Below are 19,012 nucleotides of genomic sequence, written 5' to 3'. Positions count from 1 at the left end.
AAAGAGACCCGCCCGGGGAATTCTTAGCTCTCGCGATCGGCGGGGTTGGGCTAAAATCAAGCTCCGCCCTTTCCAGTGGAGGCTGGTGGCTCCGATTTCGGTGGGGCTACGAATCCATGCTGGGTTTCAGCCGGAACCCGCTAGCACTTTAAAGGAGAGATCCAAGGTGCTGAGCCCACAGGGTTCAGCACCTTGGATCTCTCCTTTAGAGTTCTAGCGGGTTCCGGCTGAAACCCAGCATGGATTCTCAGCCCCACCGAAATCGGTGTCACCAGCCTCCACTGCCTTTCACCAATGGTTCAGCTGGGGAGGAGAAATCTACAACCTTCGTCCTATTTCGCTCGTCTAGACGGGCGGGGTGCCCCCCCCAACACATCTGTCCTTCTCTTTTCTCTACCCTTGCACCGATTCCCACTTTTAGAAGAGAAGAAATTAATGCTCCTAAGAGACCACACTCACTAGAGCACCCACGCCTATGGATTGATGTGTGTGTTTTTCTCAATGGAAGCCCATGGGAAAGTTGGCCTTCCCCATCATCCAATCGGATGGCAGCCTAAACCAGGGCTCCCTCCCTCCTCATCTCTGCAGGCCAATTAGAAATCTAGAAAGTTCGGGACGGCGAAAGAAAGTTGTAGAAGAAAAATGGATGTTTCAAGAACGTTTAAAAGGGGGAGACGATGCGTTCCTTTCCATGACTCTGCCACGTTGCCGAGAAAACTTGTTCACGCCGCGCGTAGCTATGGAATTTGCTAGAAGGTGTGGTGACGGTCTTGGACAGCTTTAAAATACGATTAGACAAAGTTATAGAAAATAAGAGCAATCCTATTCATGTTTAGAGTTTAGACAGAAAAAAAGTCCTACATTCCCATAAAGAATGCTGGCTGGGGAATGTTGGGTGTTGTAGTACTTTTTTGTATCTAAACATGCGCAGAATTGCAGCCTAAGCATGCATCATCATCATCATCATAAATAATTTTGATTGAGGCGGGGAACAACAATAAACAGTAAAATACATAAAACTGAATTAAAACATAATATACATTGTTAAAACATTCTAAAAACATCTTAAAATTCCACTGGATAGGCCTGCAGGAAGAGATCAGTCTTTATAGCTTTCTTGAATGCTAGTAGTAGACTGTTAAGTTGACGAGTCTCCGGCAGGCCATTCCACAGTCTGGGAGCAGCAGAAGAGAAGGTCCTCTGGGTAACAGTTGTTAATCTAGTTTTTGCTAGCTGAAGTAGATTTTTCTCAGAGGACCTGAGTGGGGAGTGGATGGTACGGGAGAAGGCGATCCCACAGGTAGCCTGGACCCAAACCGTGTAGGGCTTTAAAGGTAATAACCAACACTTTATACTTCGCTCGGAAACTAATTGGCAGCCAGTGAAGAGATTTTAAAACTGGCTGGGAGTTGTAGGACTTGTTTGTTTGTTTAAACATGCACAGGATTGAACCCTTAGGTGATCAATAGCTACCAGTCATGATGGCTATATATCACCTCCAGTAGCAAAAGCAGTATTCCTCTGCATAAAATCTCAGTCTGTAATCTATCTATTAAGCTTGAGAGCATTTTAGGCTGTGATCCTCAGCACACTTACCTGAGAGTAAGCCCAATTGGTTACAACGAGACTTTCTTCCGAGTAAACATTGATAGACTCGGGCTGTCAGAAAACTATTTGATTTGCCATTTGTGGGAGGTACACGAAATGTTACCAACCCTCCCACCGCCTTCAAAATTTTAACTGTTATCGGTTTGTAAGTTTCATTTTTCCTCCCGATATCACTGAGTTAACCTGGCCTAGGGACAATGATTGATTGATTTAAATAAATGAGAACGAAACCGCTGTTTCGTGCAGCCCGATCCTATGCAGAGTGCTGTATCGAAAATGATCAAATGCCCAACTCTGCATACATCCGGCTGATATATTCGCTACCAAGGGGTGCTCAGGACCGTCCTTCGCCCTGATCATCCTTTCTCCACCTTTTTCTGCTCCTACCCCCGCCCCCACTGAAGCCAGGTGCTTTCGTGTCTGGCCGTGGTTATTTTGCAGGCACTCGCCACATGTTCAGAAGAACGCTCTTACTGTGATTTCACTGTGTCCTCACAGACTGAACACTGGAACTGGAAACAGTTTTCCAGGTCTAAGTGCTTGGGAGCCTTGTTTCCATTTCAAACGACGCCCTCGCCCACCCTCGCGCAAATCCTCACCCTCACTTTCGCGCAAATGAAAGAATTAGAAAAGTTTTAGTCGAAATACGGCGGAGTTTAGGACCCGGGAAAACAATCCTGGAGTCGGCTGAAAGCATCGCAGCCGGTAACCTCGTCGTGACGTACACCAGGGGGTGCGACTCAGAAGCGCAGGCGGAAGTGCCTTTGCCCCTAGTAATATGGCGGCGCATGGCCGCTGCTGTTTACTCCGTAGAGATTAAAAAAAAAAGACTCTGCAGACGCAATATAAACTTCTGGTATGAATGAGCACGATTCTTTGCGCTGAATGCAGAAGCAGGGTCGCTCTACTTTTTGGCAACTCTATGGTGAAAGCTCTAGGCACTGTGCATTGGAAAACAGAGTGGAAAACCATTGTATACCGGAAGTGTCTGTGAGGACTGCGTGGGAACGGTAGCCCTTTGATTGCTTCCTTGCAGCATGGTGGAAAAGAAAATCTCAGGTATTTAGGAGAGAGACGCGAGGAGGGAATTGAGGTGGATGGTGGATGCAAAGGGGGGGTTGGTTGGTGCTCTTTAGCTTAAGGGTGGCTTTTGTTGCAAGAGGCAGTGGGATATATACTCATTTTATACTGAATACCCATCTGGTATTATTAGGGAGAGCTCTTCTCGAAAACAAAAGGGCTTTCTCAGCACCCAAAATTAATTCCCTAGGCAGATCCAGTTATCCATCAGCGATTCTGGTAGAACTGAAGCCCTGGGAAACTGTATCAAATGCTTTTAAGGTAGGGTGATCCCTCCTAACTCCTTAAAAAAGAGGAAATGCATCACCAGAGAAGAGGACACTGATTTGCCTAACATTTGCATGCGCTAATATAGGGTGACCATATGAAAAGGAGGACAGGGCTCCTGTATCTTTAACAGTTGTATTGAAAAGGAAATTTCAGCAGGTGTCAATTGTATATATGAAGAACCTGGGGAAATTTCCTCTTCATCACAACAGTTAAAGCTGCAGGTGCCCTGCCCTCTTTTAAATCTGGTCACAGTATAGCTGCAGTATAGCTCCTGCAGCTTTAACTGTTGTGATGAACAGGAAATTTCACCAGGTGTGACATGCATACAAATGACACCTGCTGAAATTCTTTTTTCTGCATGTATGGACATTGCAGAACTCTTATAACCCACAAGCAAGATCCTAATATGTTTAAAAGTCCTGCAAAAGCCCTACTTTTAATGAAAAGTACCCAGTGTGGTGTGGGCAAAACCAGTGCGGTGTAGTGGCTAGAGTGTTGGAAAGGAAATTGAAAAGGAAATTTCAGCAGGTGTCATTTGTATATATGGAGAACCTGCTGAAATTTCCTTTTCATCACAACAGATAAAGCTGCATGTGCCCTGTCCTCTTTTAAATCTGGTCACTCTAGTATAGCTCCTGCACCTTTAACTGTTGTGATGAAGAGGGAATTTCACCAGGTTCTCCATATATACAAATGACACATGCTGAAATTCCCTTTTCTATGCAACGGTTAAAGATACAGGAGCCCTGTCCTCCTTTTCAAATGGGCACCCTAGCTAATATAGATGCAAATTCAGAAGTAATTTAAATAGCGATGCAGTATGTTGCACCATAGTGTGGAAGAAGAGTATGGCTGTGTGTTCAGTTTGCTATCCAAGTGCTAACAATTGATGGGCAACAGTTTTTATAGTTCTTTCTCTTGAAATTGAAATTGGACAAGGACAGCCTTTCAAAGAGAGGACTGTCCTCTGCAAAAGAGGATACCTGGTCAGCCTATCTGCAATAGAAGACAGATCCTTCAGTGGGTCACAACTAGGGGTGTGCACGGACTCCCCACTCCGCTTCACTTTCAGATCCGCCATTTTCGGATTGGGCCGCTCTGCTCCACCCCCACTCCGCCTGTGCCCACTCTGCTCCGCTCGGAGCTCCGGATCCGGATCGGAGCTCCGTTCCCCCCCCCATAGGGGGGGTTACCGGGCCCTGCCGCCATCGCCGCCCATGTGGCGACGGCGGCAGAGCCCGGTAAGGGACCAAGGGAGAGGGGGACCTTACCTGCCTCCGTCCGAGGTCCGTCGGCGTCTTCAATTGAGCCCGCGGTTCCACCAGGAAGTCTGGGCCGCAAGCGGCCCAGACTTCCTGCTGGAACCACGGGCTCAATTGAAGACGCCGACGGACCGTGGACGGAGGCAGGTAAGGGAGAGGAGGGCGGGGGGACAGCGGCAGGGCCCAGTAAACCCCACTTACCATTCCGGCGGAGCTCCGGATCGAGGCGAAGGATCCGCCTTCACCTCGATCCTCTTCGCCACGCTCCGCCGGCCCCCCAATCCTCTTCGCCTCCGCCTTAAGGGCAGGCGAAGCCCCCCGCTCCGCTCCTGCTTCTACGGTCCGATTAGAAGCGGAGCACATCCCTAGTCACAACTGAGTCCTAAATGAATCAGTTGTTTAGACATGTGTATTTGAGCTTAGCCATGAAACCCTTGGAGTGTGTCTGAGCCTGTGCAGAGTGCCTTTCATCCCAATGAATAATCTCTCTCAACAATCTGGAAGCAAAGAGGCAGTGTTTCCCAGTCAGAAGATGTTGGCATCCATCTCTTAAAAATTAAGCCGTAAGAGGTGTGGATGTGAGTAGACTGGGATAGTTTGGATCGCAAGATCCAACACATTATATTGTATTTTGTATTTGTATTTTTAACTTGTTTGTTTTTTTATGATGGTTTTAATTTTTGTGAACCGCCCAGAGAGCTTCGGCTATTGGGCGGTATAAAAATGTAATAAATAAATAAATAAAATAAAAATAAGAGGGAAACATTAGAAATCCTCAATTTCCACAGACTAATCTATGGAAACAAAAGGAACGTGTGGGATTGTAAAGGCTAGCAAATTTATTCTGCTATCTTATGCCATGTTAAATATTCTTCTTTAAGATGTCATGTGCCTTTTTGTAGCTTTCTTTTTTATCTAGCCCGGCATTTCTGTTCTGACAATGGACAAGCAGAGGCCCACGGGAAACCTACACGCACGATGTGAGCACCACAGTACCTTCTTATTTTGCAAGTCACAGAGGTGTAGCCTTCTTAGGCTGTTACAGCAAACACACACACCACATTTATTTAGGGCTTGATCGTGATCAGGGTTTTCTCTCCCACAGTAGATCTTAAAGGTGCCAAATGTTACATTAGCATGGTGAAATTAGGAAAAATGTGTGACTACCAATTACTGCTGTTGTGGGTAGTCACCGATTCTATTTTGTGTACATCTGAGCTTTATGTAATAATTTTACAAATTTTGCTCCTTGGAGTTTATGGGGTTTTGGCCCCAACATTTACATCCCTCCTCTACATCATCCCCACATGTAAATGACCCTGTTCAAATGACATGCTCAGCCATGGTGGGGAAGCATTTTGAGCTAAACATTATGGCTTAGAATGTCATGTGAACCATGACTTAGCCTCTCGCGTGAACCGTTCCTAACCATGGTGGCTGCATAATTACAGTTTAAACATGCTCACTAACCATTTGCTGCAAAAGGTTTAGAGGCTTTGAAAAGGCCTTATGTGTATTTTATATCTGCCCGCCAAGAATGACACTTCAGTGCATCTGATGAACATTTGTGGCTTCCACTCCACAAATGTTTATTGTGCCACAATGAAATTGTTAGTCTTTTAAGACAGAGGCATGGAACCATAGGCCTGGGGCCCAAATCTGGCTCCTCCAGGGTTCCCCAGGTAGTTCCACCCCCTTCCACTGGTCCCACCTGCTTTCCCACCACAGCCCACCACTTTGGCCCTGCCCATCACTGGGTTGAAGCCTGTGAGACCTATTTAGCCAACACATTGAAAGAGGTTCAATGCTTTAAAGGGCCACAGGACAGGTGGAGCAAGGGAAGACAGAAACACTATTTAAGGTGCGTTGGGATGGAGATTGGCTTAAGAACCTAAGACAAAGGAGCTCTGCCTGTTGAGACCAATAGGTCTAGCTAGATCAGCCTCATGCTTCCCACAGTGGCCGACAAGGTTTTCTGGAAAGGTGAAAAGCAGAGCTCTACTCTAACATTGAATCCTTCCTTTACCCCCCCTATGGAATGTTGTTCCTTTGGTCCTCTATGTCAGAAGGGAAGAGTTTGTGTGGTTGCAGTCAGGCCGGATTGCTTGTAGGTTGGTTAACTCTGTAGAAAAACGTAAGATGTTAGAGTAGTAGACTGGGTTCAGACAACACGATAACCAATGGTGGTTTAAATAGTCGATGGTTAGTTATTTACTCCACCATGGGTTATTGTGTTGTGCGGAGGGAATTTTTTAACTAATGGTTGGTTATTTGGCCAAAATAGCCAATGCGAATAACCAACGCTGTGCAGAGTTGGCTATTTGAACCACCATTGGTTATCATGTTGTGTGGAGGGCACTACTGGTTATTTCCTCAGCCACCGTTGGTTATTTCCTCAGCCACAGAGTTGCAAGGCAAGAGTGGTCAAAGTGGTGGCTGTTGCTCTAGTCCAGCTGTCAGGATAGTTTTTCAGTAGCAATGACTGATGGGATACTAGCAGGAGGACTGGGAGAAGAGAGGGTAGGCGATGAGTGAGTCAACTCAGCGTGGACTAATAGTCAACTCAACATTGATCCTAATCCACACCACAGTTGATTATTATGTTGTGTGGGGAGTACCCTCTAAATAAACAACTGTCAAATTGATTGTTACCCCATCGTTCACTATTGTGTTGTCTGAAGAGTCCATTTCTGTAGAAAACAACTGTCCCAGTATGTGACTAGGATAAATTGGGTAGGGTACAGGACACTATGTTTTCTCCCTGGGTGGATCTTGCATATATTTCAGAACACTCGTGGACAAAGTAAACATTGAAAAAAATCACATCTAAAATATTTAATTGTACCAAACAAAGTTAAACCCCCTTATCTTGAATCTCCAAATAGCAATATAATTCCAGACAGGATAGGTTGGCTTACATTTTGCAGCCACTATGTTGTGGCCTTTTGGATTTGTTCAACGAGTGGCTGTCGCCCCCTATTGTACCTTCCAGATGTTTTGGATTACAAATGTCAATATTCCTGGCTGTTGGCCATGCTAGCTGGGGGATGATGGGAGTTGCAGTCCCAGACATTCACAGGGTATCAAGTTAGAGAAAGCTGATCTAAAGAAATACTCATGTGCAGAAAATTGCTCTGGGGCAATTTTTTTTTAACTACCCCACAACAAACGCCAGAAAAGGAGCTTGTTATGGTTTGGTTAAAATCTCCCCAGTTCTGATGACTGACCCTATGTCAGCAGATCAACACAGGGAGTGGTTAGAATTGGATTAATATCCATGTAAAGATATACTTTACACTGACAACAAAGGTCCGCATAGTTAAAGCAATGGTATTCCCCGTAGTAACCTATGGCTGCGAGAGCTGGACCATAAGGAAAGCTGAGCGAAGGAAGATAGATGCTTTTGAACTGTGGTGTTGGAGGAAAATTCTGAGAGTGCCTTGGACCGCAAGAAGATCAAACCAGTCCATACGCCAGGAAATAAAGCCAGACTGCTCACTTGAGGGAATGGTATTAAAGGCAAAACTGAAGTACTTTGGCCACATAATGAGAAGACAGGATACCCTGGAGAAGAGGCTGATGCTAGGGAAAGTGGAAGGCAAAAGGAAGAGGGGCCGACCAAGGGCAAGATGGAGGGATGATATTCTGGAGGTGACAGACTTGACCTTGGGGGAGCTGGGGGTGGCGACGGCTGGCAGAAAGCTCTGGCGTGGGCTAATCATAGAATCATAGAATAGCAGAGTTGGAAGGGGCCTACAAGGCCATCGAGTCCAACCATGAAGTCACGAAGAGTTGGAAGCGACTGAACGAATAAACAAACAAACAAAAAGTTATACGGTCCTTTAAAGCTGATATTTACCATGCCAGGGCACGTGAAAGAGTCCTCTGGCATAGTAGATACCTGCTCTCGCCACACGATGGTGCCTTTGAACAACATATTCACATTCTAGATGTATATAGCGGCAAGGGGAATGGGTTAAAAAATGTGTCAATTAAACTTCAGGGATGCTGTGTGAAGGGCCAAAAGCTATCTGTGGTTGAGGTCTGTGGTCTGTGAGTGCAAAACTTCAGGCTTGGGGACCACATTCAACCCTCTGAGGCGCCAAATCCAGCCTTCCAGGACTCCCCAGAAGGCCATGCAAGCTAAATGGTGAAGGAGATTGCTGATGGCCCTGGCAGAGTCTCCTGTGGCAACACGGCGGCCTGTAGGTTGCTTCGCATCAGCTTCCGCTCATTCCTTTCCTGCCCAGCACGGTCCCAGGACCCCAGCCAGAGGCGTATCTTAGACCGGGCCACCCGGCAGCGCCGCCTCAACCGCCAGTTGGAGGCGCTAGAGAACGACAACTTCCAGGATGATCCTCACGCCAACATGCCCCAGCTGGTGAAGCGCCTGCCTCAGTTTGACGACGATGCTGAAACGGGTGAGTTTTTGTGGTGGCGGCAGCTGTGTCTGTTGACATCCGTGTTCCTCTTGCCGTTCACTGTGTCGCTGAGCACCCTTATTTATTTATTTGTCACATTTACATCCCACCCTTTTTCCTCCAAGGAGCCCAAGACATAGTCTTCGTCCTTTCCATTTTATCCTCACAACAACCCCGTGAGGTAGGCTAGGTAGAGTCCAACAAAACAGCAGAGTTGGGCTTACTGGCGATAATAAATATGAATAGGACAAAATCTAATAATAACATTTTATCTGTGATAATCTACATATGTGCATACAAACAATTAAAAAGGAGTACACTGTTGTTGTGCTGCAAAGAACTATACATCAAACCAATGAGAGAGAATACAGTGTTGTTGTGCGATAAAGGTCTACCAGAAATAACCAATATCAAATGAACCAAGCACGGTTTGATGTACAGTCTTCTTCAGTGATGTAGTAAAAGGGATATGGTCTAGTATCCGGGTTGTAGTCCTCACTTGGCTATGAAGCCTAGGGGGTGAATCACGGACCCTCAGCTGAACCTATCTGACGGGGTTGTTGTGAGGATACGATGGAGAGGAGGAGGAGGAGGAGGACTATGTAAGCTGACTTTGTCTCCTTGCAAGAGGGGGGAAAAAGGTGGGACCTGGAATACAAAATGTCCCTCTCTCTGATTTCTCGAGAGTTCGGCTTGGATTAACCCAGACATTCGCAGAGTCGTTCTGCACACGCACAAAATATTTTTTTGGGGGGGAAAAACATGAGTCATTTTTCTAAGCCAATGTGAGTCCTGAAGGAAATACTCCCATCCATCCACAACAGCTCCATGGTCCCCTAAGACACAATCCTCTTTCCCTTTCCCTTACTTTCAAGCAATGGTGCTAGCTCAGCACCAGTGAATGAGAACCGTGGGAAAATAGTGTCCGTGGAACACAAATAGTCTCCACTCGGCCATGGAAGCCCACTGGGTGACGTTGGGCCAGTCACAGACTCTCAGCCCAACCTACCTAACAGGGTTGTTGTTGTGAGGACAAAAATGGAGAGGAAGAGGATTATGTATGCCACCTTTGGTTCCTTGGAGGAAAGAAGGTGGGGTATAAATGTAATATTCAAAAACACTCCACGTTCACTGTCGCTGCTTCTGCTACCACTGCCTTTTGAAGAAAAGAGAAGGGGAGTGTTTGGGGCTGGAGAAATGGCAGAGAGAACCTTCAGGTGACAGAGATGGGCAGAGAGGAAGCCAGGAACCTTTCTCTGACTTGGATTTTGAAGCAAGGTGGAGAAGAGTTTGGGACCTTTAAAAGCCCGCGCCTTTTTGAGGCACCTCAGTTTTAGATCTGAGTCTGGCTTGGGCAAACCTCAGAAGTATCCCCAGCTTTTTGTGCTGTGACCTTAAATGCTTTGCCTTTAAAACTAGCTCAGGTTAAGGTTGGGCATTTGATTGGTTAAAACAAATTTCATGTATTGATTGGTAAAGATAATGTTCAAATAAGCATTAACATCACTGGAGTGGTAAGAAAGATGCTTTGATCATCAGCAGGTTTTGATCGCATCTGCTAACTGGAAGAATGAGTTGGCTGATGTGATTGTGAAACAAAGATATAAAAAGGTCAGGTTTTTTTATTTTATAAATGGGAATGATTCACAACATTGCTTTTCTCTTTGGCTTTTATTCAGGAACGCCTGGGTCAGGTTAGGGTCAGATTATATTATTATTATTATTATTAATGAAATGTAAGCAAAACAAACAGCAAGTATTTTTAAAAGGCAAAAAATGCAAAACACTAAAGGCCCATTTTTAAATTAAAGATGTTGGAGAAATCCATCCGGGGGTGGAGCTGGCTGTGCTTTCAGCAGCTTGGCCTCCCCCCACCGCCCCGAGACCTTGGCTTGCCTCCCCATGAGTGGCTGGGCTCAATTGCATCAAGTTGGGCAGCTTGTGAATTTTCCATTCTTTTATTTTCATAAATAGCAATTTGCATAATTTGTGCAGATTTCGGCCATAATTTGCGTAAATTTCAGCCATAATTTGCATGAATTTCGACCATAATTTGCATGAATTTCGACCATAATTTGCGTGAATTTCGGCCATAATTTGCGTGAATTTCGACCATAATTTGCGTGAATTTCGGCCATAATTTGCGTGAATTTCGGCCATAATTTGCACAAGTTGTTCTATCTGGGGTGAGGGTGGGGTGGAATCTGACAAAGTTCCCAGATTTCGGGAAAAACGAAAGCCAAGCGAGAGGCGCCGGAAAAGTCTGATCAGCCCCCAAACAGGCAAATTCCCCTGCAGCGGTCATCCCTATTCGAAATACTGTTGTGCTAAGCAGGCTCTTTCTTCAAGCATCATCAGCATCAAACAAGATGGTCTTAGAGCAAACTTTGCCACTGCTTGGAAATCACGGTAATTGAAAGCAGCAGCCAGTTAGCAACCCAGGAGGTTTGCCCGTGATTCCTGCAGGGTCACGGGGCAAGCAGTCCTCATTTCTGCCCTTGCTAGCAAACATCACCATACACAGTGAGGTTCATGCTTCTGTGGAATATTTGATATAAGAACACATTGGTCATAAGGATGTAAGAAGAGCCCACTCTGGATCAGACCAAAGGCCTGATCTAGTCTAGGATTCTGCTTCCACAGTGGCCATGTGGGAACCACACAAGCAGGACATGAATGCAAGAGCACCCTCAGCAACTGCCATAACGAAGCATACTACCCCCAATACTGGAGGTAATCTATGGCCATCCTCTTTTAAAGCCACCCAAGTTGCCAGCCATCACTACCCCTTGAGTTCACAGATTTCATAAAAAGGGTCATGCTGGATCAGACCAAGGGTCTATCTAGTCCAGCATTCTGTTCTCACAGGAACCCACAAGTGACTAGGGAGCCTCAAGCAGGTCACAGGTGTAACAGCACCTTCCCGCCTATGTTCTCCAGCAACTGGTGTACATAGGCATACTACCCCTGATACTGGAGGTAGCATATAGCCATCAAGACTAGTAGCCATTCGTGGAGTTCTCCATTGATTTGCCCAATCCCCTTTAAAAACCATCCAGTTTGTTGGCCATCACAACGTCTTGTGGAAGTGAATTCCATAGTTTAACTATGCACTGTGTGAAAAAGAACTTCCTTTTATCTGTCCTGAATCTCCCACCCATCAGCTTCATGGGATGACCTCGGCTTTTAATATTACGAGAGAAGGGGGAAAAGTCTCCCTGCCCCTTTTCTCTACGCCATGCGTAATGTTGTACACCGCTATCATGTGTACAAAACTGTGCGTCCCTTTTCTCTCTCTAAGTTATAGAGCCCTGAAAGTTGTAACCGTTCCTCATAGGGGAGTTGCTCCAGCCCCTTGATCAATTGACCAGTGTACTAAGCCATCTTAAGCTAAAGGAGTTCAGCTTAAACTTGATAGCACTCTTTCTCTCGGTCTTTCTATATTTCTCTGTGCTGTGTTTACAGGGAAAAAAAAGAAGAAAACCCGCGGGGATCATTTCAAGTTGCGCTTCCGCAAGAATTTCCAAGCTTTGCTCGAGGAACAGGTATCCGCTGCTTTCCACCTCACCTTCTTTGGAAGTGGTTGAGGCCAATACATTTGTGCTCTCGCTTCCACACTACCTTTCCTGTTCTACCCTGTTGAAACAAAGTCGATTAAATATAATAGTTTAAAATTGAAACATCTTAACATAGCATTTAAACGCACATTTTTAAAACTTTTAAATCTTTTTTATTGTGAATACCAACAAACAAAACAGATAATACATCGTGAAAACCGGGGGTGGGGGAACCCATACATTGTGTGTATAGAATTATCATCATTTCCATCGTATGAACCATTAAAAAAAAAAAAAAGGGAGAGAATTATACAAAGGTTTCAAGAAAAGCAGACCAAATAGCCGTATATTTATCCACCCGCAAGTTGCGTCTATATAACATTCAAAAGTTGATAATATTATTAGGTCCTCGATCCATTGCATTATGGAAGGTGTGTGGAAGCATTTTGGCTGTCATAAGGGCTTTAAAGATCCATCTGTGCTGACCATGTGTTAACTTCCAAGAAGCCAGTAGGTAATTTAGGAGGAGATACATGTTATTCCATGTTCTAGATTGTTTTAGTACAAAGTTCATTCTTATTATAACCTCCTCCCAAAAGGGCGCAACTATTGGGCCAATACATATGACTTAAAGAAGAATTAGATGCATTACATCTCCAATAGTTATGCCAGTTACACAAACCCTTATTGAAAAGGTGTTGTGGAGTCCAATAGACCTGAAACATTTTTTTTTCTCCAGAATAAGATGTAACCTAAGATCCATAGAAGCTTCAGATACAGATGCTAGAACAACCGTCCATTGGTTAGGAAAGATGGGGCATTCCAATTCTCTATTCCAATCTAGACTTAAACTATGGGTGTCATATTTACTTGCTGCTATTAAACACTTATATATATGGGTTGTGGATCTACATGTCAGGTCAGCTGCTGAAAGTGTTCCTAACAACGCTGGAGGCTCTGAAGCTGTAAAAGCAGCTAGGCCAAACCTAGATTCCAGCAAGTGTTGCAATTGCAAGTATTGCCATTGAGCCGTAGCAGGTCAATTATATTTAACAAACAAATCTGAAAAGGACAAAAACTCATCATCTGAGCCTATTTATTGATCCAAAGTAAAAATCATCTTATCTGTCCATGTCCTCCACAGAAATATTTTCTTTCCAATTTTTAAATCTGGGTTTCCCGATATAGCCAATTTAGCATGAGAGAATGGATCAAACTGTAATTGACGTGATATTATATGCCATGTCTCTCTAGCAGCCAAAATTGTAGGAGGGGGGGGTTAGTTATTCTGATGTTATTTATTTATTTATTACATTTTTATTCCGCCCAATAGCCGAAGCTCTCTGGGCGGTTCACAAAAATAACCGAATTCACAATAACCGAATGCTGTGCGTTTGGGAAGATTGAGGGGAGACATGAGAGCACTCTTCAAATACTTAAAAGGTTGTCACACAAAGGAGGGCCAGGATCTCTTCTCGATCCTCCCAGAGTGTAGGACGCGGAATAATGGGCTCAAGTTACAGGAAGCCAGATTCCGGCTGGACATCAGGAAAAACTTCCTGAATGTTAGAGCAGTACAACAATGGAACCAGTGACCTAGGGAAGTTGTGGGCTCTCCCACATTAGAGGCCTTCAAGAGGCAGCTGGAGAACCATCTATCAAGTATGCTTTAGGGTAGATTCCTGCATTGAGCAGGGGGTTGGACTCGATGGCCTTATAGGCCCCTTCCAACTCTACTATTCTATGATTCTAAGAGGTTCTAACCATAAGGCTTCAACTGACCATGGTGGCATATCTGACGAAGCAGAAGATGACCAGAACATCGTACAAGACAATAGGTAGGCCCGATGGTACAAAGCTAGGTCCACAAAACCAAACCCACTACCTTTAATTAGAAGTCTTGATGGCTAGAAATGGAGAGGCAGGTCCAGGCGGAAAGCACAGAGGTGAGATTAGGAGGAAGGAACCAAATTAGCAGCTCAAAGTAGCCTGACAACCCCACCCCATGAGGCCAGACTTAAATGAATCTTTTTCCCTCCCCCTTCATTCCCAACAGAACCTGAATGTGAGTGATGGACCCAACTACCTGACTGCGTGTGCGCCCCCTTCCAATCTGCCCCAGCGACACTTCTGCACCGTCTGTGGCTTCCCATCAAACTACACGTGTGTCTCCTGTGGGGCCCGCTACTGTTGCGTCAAATGTTTGGGGACGCACCATGAAACTCGGTAAGCGAGGCCTGCAAATGGCAACTCCACTGGTCGCCTGTGAGGATTAGGAATTGCCTCCAGGCGAACAGACAGGGAATGATAGAACATGGCAATTCCTTTCTTTGGGGCCACAGAGGATTGACACACACATGCATGGCCAAAGGGACTTTAAAATGTCTGCACCACTCATATTTGTGGAGGGAGATAATATACACCACTTTGGGCTTCTTGGAGGAAAAGGCAGGATATAAATATAACAAAGAAAGGAATTTATCGAATGCCTCTTAAAAGAATTTAAGACAGTGGTTATCCTGTAAATCCATACATCAAGTAGCCATTTTGGGAAATAGTACTTCCTCTTTTTTTCTATCCTGAATATATTGTCAGTCAATTACTTTGGGCACCTGCACGTTCCAGCATTTTGAGAGACAGAGAAAACCGCCTCCCTGTCTGCTTTCTCAACACAACAGCATAATTTAATAAATCTCTTATGCCTCTCCACCGCCTCATAGTCCTAGTCCTACCCAAAGTAAAGAGGTGTCAACGCTTTAGCCTTTCCCCTCAGGGAAGCTTCTCCCAAATCCCTGATCATCTTCCTTGGGCTCTTCTGCACTTTTTCCAAGAAGAATAGCATTATGTGTCAGCCGTAAGAATAGCATTATGTGTCAGCCACGGGACTCAAACTCTCGTGCCTCCGGGGAGTCTGTGATCTAAACACAACACCTGAGACCACTTAGCCATCATGATCATAACACTAAAGCAGTCTCCCACAGCCTATCAGATATGTTGCAATACAACTCCCATCATGCCCAGCCATGACGGAGATACTGGGAGTTACACTCTAATGCAGCCTTCCTCAACCTGGGGCGCTCCAGATGTGTTGGACTACAACTCCCAGAATGCCCCAGCTGGCTGGGGCATTCTGGGAGATGCAGTCCAACACATCTGGAGCGCCCCAGGTTGAGGAAGGCTGCTCTAACGCATCGGGAAGGCCCCAGGTAGAGAAGGACTGTGGTAAGGGGTATTTCCTGAGTTTTCTTTAGTCGATGCGACATAAACATGGCACAGCCTGACTCATGGCCTGACTTCTGTTTTGCCGAATGCAAAAGAGTTTAGGATTCAGAAGCAATAGCAACACAATTGGGTAGAAGTCTAAAGATTTATTTATTTATTTATTTATTTATTACATTTTTATACCGGCCAATAGCCGAAGCTCTCTGGGCGGTTCACAAAAATTAAAACCATAATGAAACAACCAACAGGTTAAAAGCACAAATACAAAATACAGTATAAAAAGCACAACCAGGATAAAAGCACACAGCAAAATTGATATAAGATTAAAATACAGAGTTAGAACAGTACAATTTAAATTCAAGTTAAAATTAAATGTTAAAATACTGAGAGAATAAAAAGGTCTTCAGCTGGTGACGAAAGGAGTACAGTGTAGGCGCCAGGCGGACCTCTCTGGGGAGCTCATTCCACAGCCAAGGTGCCACAGCAGAGAAAGCCCTCCTCCTAGTAGCCACCTGCCTCACTTCCTTCGGCAGGGGCTCACAGAGAAGGGCCCCTGTAGATGATCTTAAGGTCTGGGCAGGTACATATGGGAGGAGGCGTTCCTTCAAATAACCTGGCCCCAAACCGTTTAGGGCTTTAAATGTCAATACCAGCACTCTGAATCGGGCCGGACCTGGACTGGCAGCCAATGAAGTTGTAAAAGGACTGGCCTAATGTGATCTCGCCAGCCAGTCCCTGTTAGTAAATGGGCTGCCCTGTTTTGTACCAGCTGAAGCTTCCGGACCATTTTCAAAGGCAGCCCCACCTTTATCAACTAGCAGGCTAAAGATTATTATTATTATTATTATATTTATATTCCACCTTTTTTCCTCCGAGGAACCCAAGGCGGCGTACATAATCCTCCTTTCCATTTTATCCTCACAACAACAAGCCTGTGAGGTGGGTTGGGCTGAGAGTCTGTGAATGGCCCAGAGTCACCCAGTGGGTTTCCATGGCCAAGTGGGGACTAGAACCCAGATCTCCCGACTCCCAGTCTGACACTCTAGCCACTACACCACACTGGCTCTCTTTACAGCGAAACATACAAGGTTAAAAAGCAAAGCAGAGCAAGATAGCTTACGTCCCCCTTCTGTTGGCGGGAGCCCCAGGAAGACGACAATGGAGTGACTCCAGTCGGCCAATTATGCAGCACCTCTATGGTCCCGGTCTGCACCGAAGCTCAAAACAAGTGGGACTTTGGAAGGATTTGTATACATGGTTTCTCCTTGGACTACGTGTGGTTCTGCACGGCACCTACCCAGATGAATGTGAAATCAAGAATTTTTAAGATGTGTTGATTTGTTGTACTAATTTATTTTTTATTACTGCATTTATATCCTGCCTTTTTTCCTGCAAGGAATCCAAGGCGGTGTACATAATCCTCCTCCTCTCCACTTTATCCTCACAACAACAGCCCTGTGAGGTGGGTTGGGCTGAGTCTGTGACTGGCCCAAAGTCACCCTGTGGGTTTCCATGGCCGAGTGGGGACTAGAACCTGGATCTCCTGACTCCCAGTCCGACAATCTAGCCACTATACCACACTGGCTAATGTTGTTCCCCGCCTCGATTCCAAAGGGAGAGGTGGGTAAGAAATCAATATATGATGATCATCATCTCTCTCGAAGGATAACCTAAATTAAATGGATAGCAGCCAATCTAGCAGATCAGGAGACCCTCTCACATTCCAAAGTCACACCATCCAGAGTTGCAATCTGGCCTTGAGGCAGACCAAGTAGTTTGAAGGCTTTTAACCCTTCGAGAGACCTGCTTTCAGGCATACAATAAGCAATTGTAGCATGTCACATCTATCTCCTCGATATTACCGTAGTCTTCTGGTGGTTTTCCTCTTAGTCTTTCTTCTGAACCCCCTGCTCTCTCTCTCGTATACAGGTGCCTGAAGTGGACGGTTTGAAACATGCCCCGAAGAACTGCAGAGCATTGGGTTATGTGTGGAAGGACCTTGAGGCCTGCCTGTTTCCTTAGGATGCGTTGGGCTGAGCTCTGTCTTGCAGGTTCTCAGAGCTTTCCTGGAAAGAGGTTGCTTGCCTTGCACCTGACTGTCACTAGTGCTTTTTGAGCATTAAAACATGTTGAGGTTGTTACTTGTGGCTTGAATCACTTCTGTGAGTCTCCTGGAGCCATTTTTCCTGTTTGCTACAGGGGAACGTTTCTGCCTGTGGCGTACCTAAGTTAATATCGGCAGGGTTGTGTTAGTGCACGCTCTTGTAACTCTTGACTAGTTAGAATGGCTCACCCTTGCCTCCAAATTCCTTCTGCTCTTTGCAAACATTTCTGCAGAAGCCTCTGCTGCATTTTGCAGAAATGGAAACTAGGTTTTCCCTTAGAGCAGATATTTTGGCACCATAGAGTTCAGCAAGGCTCCTGAGTTGTAGTTCAACCTCTTGGGATTACTGGCAACTTTTCACCTATTGATTTTGCACTTACCAGCATGCTCAAGACAAAAAAAAAAACCTCCCCACCTTTAACATCCAAACCATATGTAAAATTATAAACACATTTCTATTTGTTCATAGAGCCAAACTAGATATGATACTAAACATGCCTTTAGCAACCATGTTTTTTTAATAATAATAATAATAATAATTCCACACCAACATCCAGAAAACAGTCATACTTAAAACATGCTCAATTGTCAAGAAATTCCTAAATCAGTAAAAGACGGCATAACCTGGCAAAGCCCATCATATCCGTCTAGAAAAACCACCATGAGCGAGAAAAGAGATGATGATACCAGTGGACTCTGTAGGATTGCAATGCATGGGTAAGGGAAGTTTCACCTGTTCTTCCATTGTCCTGTTGCTCACAACAACAACAACAACAACAACAACAACAACAACAATAATAATAATAATATAATTTATTGCATTTGTATACCGCCCCATAGCCGAAGTTCTCTGGGCGGTTCACATAAGATAAAACACTTAAAAACAATATACAAAGATTAAAAACCACAAAAACAAGCAAAATACACGTACATTTAAAACCACTATAACAACTTTAAAAGCAATGTGCCAAAAAACAGACCCAGGGTCGTTACGTATTGCTAAATGCCTGGCAGAAAAGAAAAGTCTTGAACTGGCGTCGAAAAGATGACAATGTCGGCGCCGGGCGGGCCTCGTCAGGGAGATTGTTCCACAGTTGGGGGACCACCACAGAGAAGGCCCTCTCTCTTGTCACCACCCTTCTCCGTGTCTGCTATTAGAAGGAAAGCTCCCATTGGTGTCCTCCAGAGCTAATCGCAGTTACTTGGGGGTGGAATGAGGAGGGGGCATTCATTGGTGAGGGTGGAAGTGTGAAGCCTCCCCTCACACTGTGACCCCAATGATAATTTGGATTCCCCTCTTCTTCCATTAATGAAGCAAAATAAATGGTTGCTAAAGACGTAGCGTCATGTGCACTTTGGCTCCAAGTGTGATCAAAAAGCCACCGGCCTGCAGCTAGCAGCCTTTGGGCTCTGGATGTAATTTAGCAGTGCTCTACCACTGTGTTGTGATCCTCCCATTGTTTGTGCTTGCACTGTGCAGTTTTCAAA

At 45.1% G+C, this 19,012-nt stretch overlaps 1 protein-coding gene across 3 annotated transcripts; it reads left to right on the top strand.

Annotated features, from left to right (window-relative positions):
- Nucleotides 1-2,442: 2,442 nt before the first annotated feature.
- ZNHIT1 (zinc finger HIT-type containing 1) lies at nt 2,443-17,561 on the top strand. 3 transcript variants are annotated; one of them, XM_063137955.1, is made up of 6 exons: nt 2,443-2,667; nt 5,123-5,200; nt 8,471-8,641; nt 12,107-12,186; nt 14,255-14,424; nt 17,350-17,561. In XM_063137955.1, the coding sequence occupies exons 2-6, from the start codon at nt 5,161-5,163 to the stop codon at nt 17,369-17,371; spliced, it is 483 nt and encodes a 160-aa protein (XP_062994025.1). In that variant the 5' UTR covers nt 2,443-2,667; nt 5,123-5,160; the 3' UTR covers nt 17,372-17,561. The 3 variants fall into 3 exon arrangements, with proteins under 3 accessions (XP_062994025.1, XP_062994027.1, XP_062994026.1); XM_063137956.1 differs by lacking the exon at nt 2,443-2,667 and adding an exon at nt 2,935-2,949; XM_063137957.1 differs by lacking the exon at nt 5,123-5,200 and having other exon boundaries at nt 2,448-2,667.
- The last annotated feature ends 1,451 nt before the right edge of the window (nt 17,562-19,012 follow it).

This window comes from Elgaria multicarinata, chromosome 11, assembly GCF_023053635.1.
Source record: "Elgaria multicarinata webbii isolate HBS135686 ecotype San Diego chromosome 11, rElgMul1.1.pri, whole genome shotgun sequence".
Lineage (NCBI taxonomy): Eukaryota > Metazoa > Chordata > Lepidosauria > Squamata > Anguidae > Elgaria > Elgaria multicarinata.
This window is presented reverse-complemented; position numbering and strand designations above follow the sequence as displayed.

Coding starts and splice junctions, on each gene's coding strand:
- ZNHIT1 (XM_063137955.1), top strand. CDS start 5,161: ATGGACAAGCAGAGGCCCACGGGAAACCTACACGCACGAT. Junction 5,201..8,470: donor GGGAAACCTACACGCACGAT/GTGAGCACCACA, acceptor TTTCCTGCCCAG/CACGGTCCCAGGACCCCAGC. Junction 14,425..17,349: donor GGGACGCACCATGAAACTCG/GTAAGCGAGGCC, acceptor TCTCGTATACAG/GTGCCTGAAGTGGACGGTTT.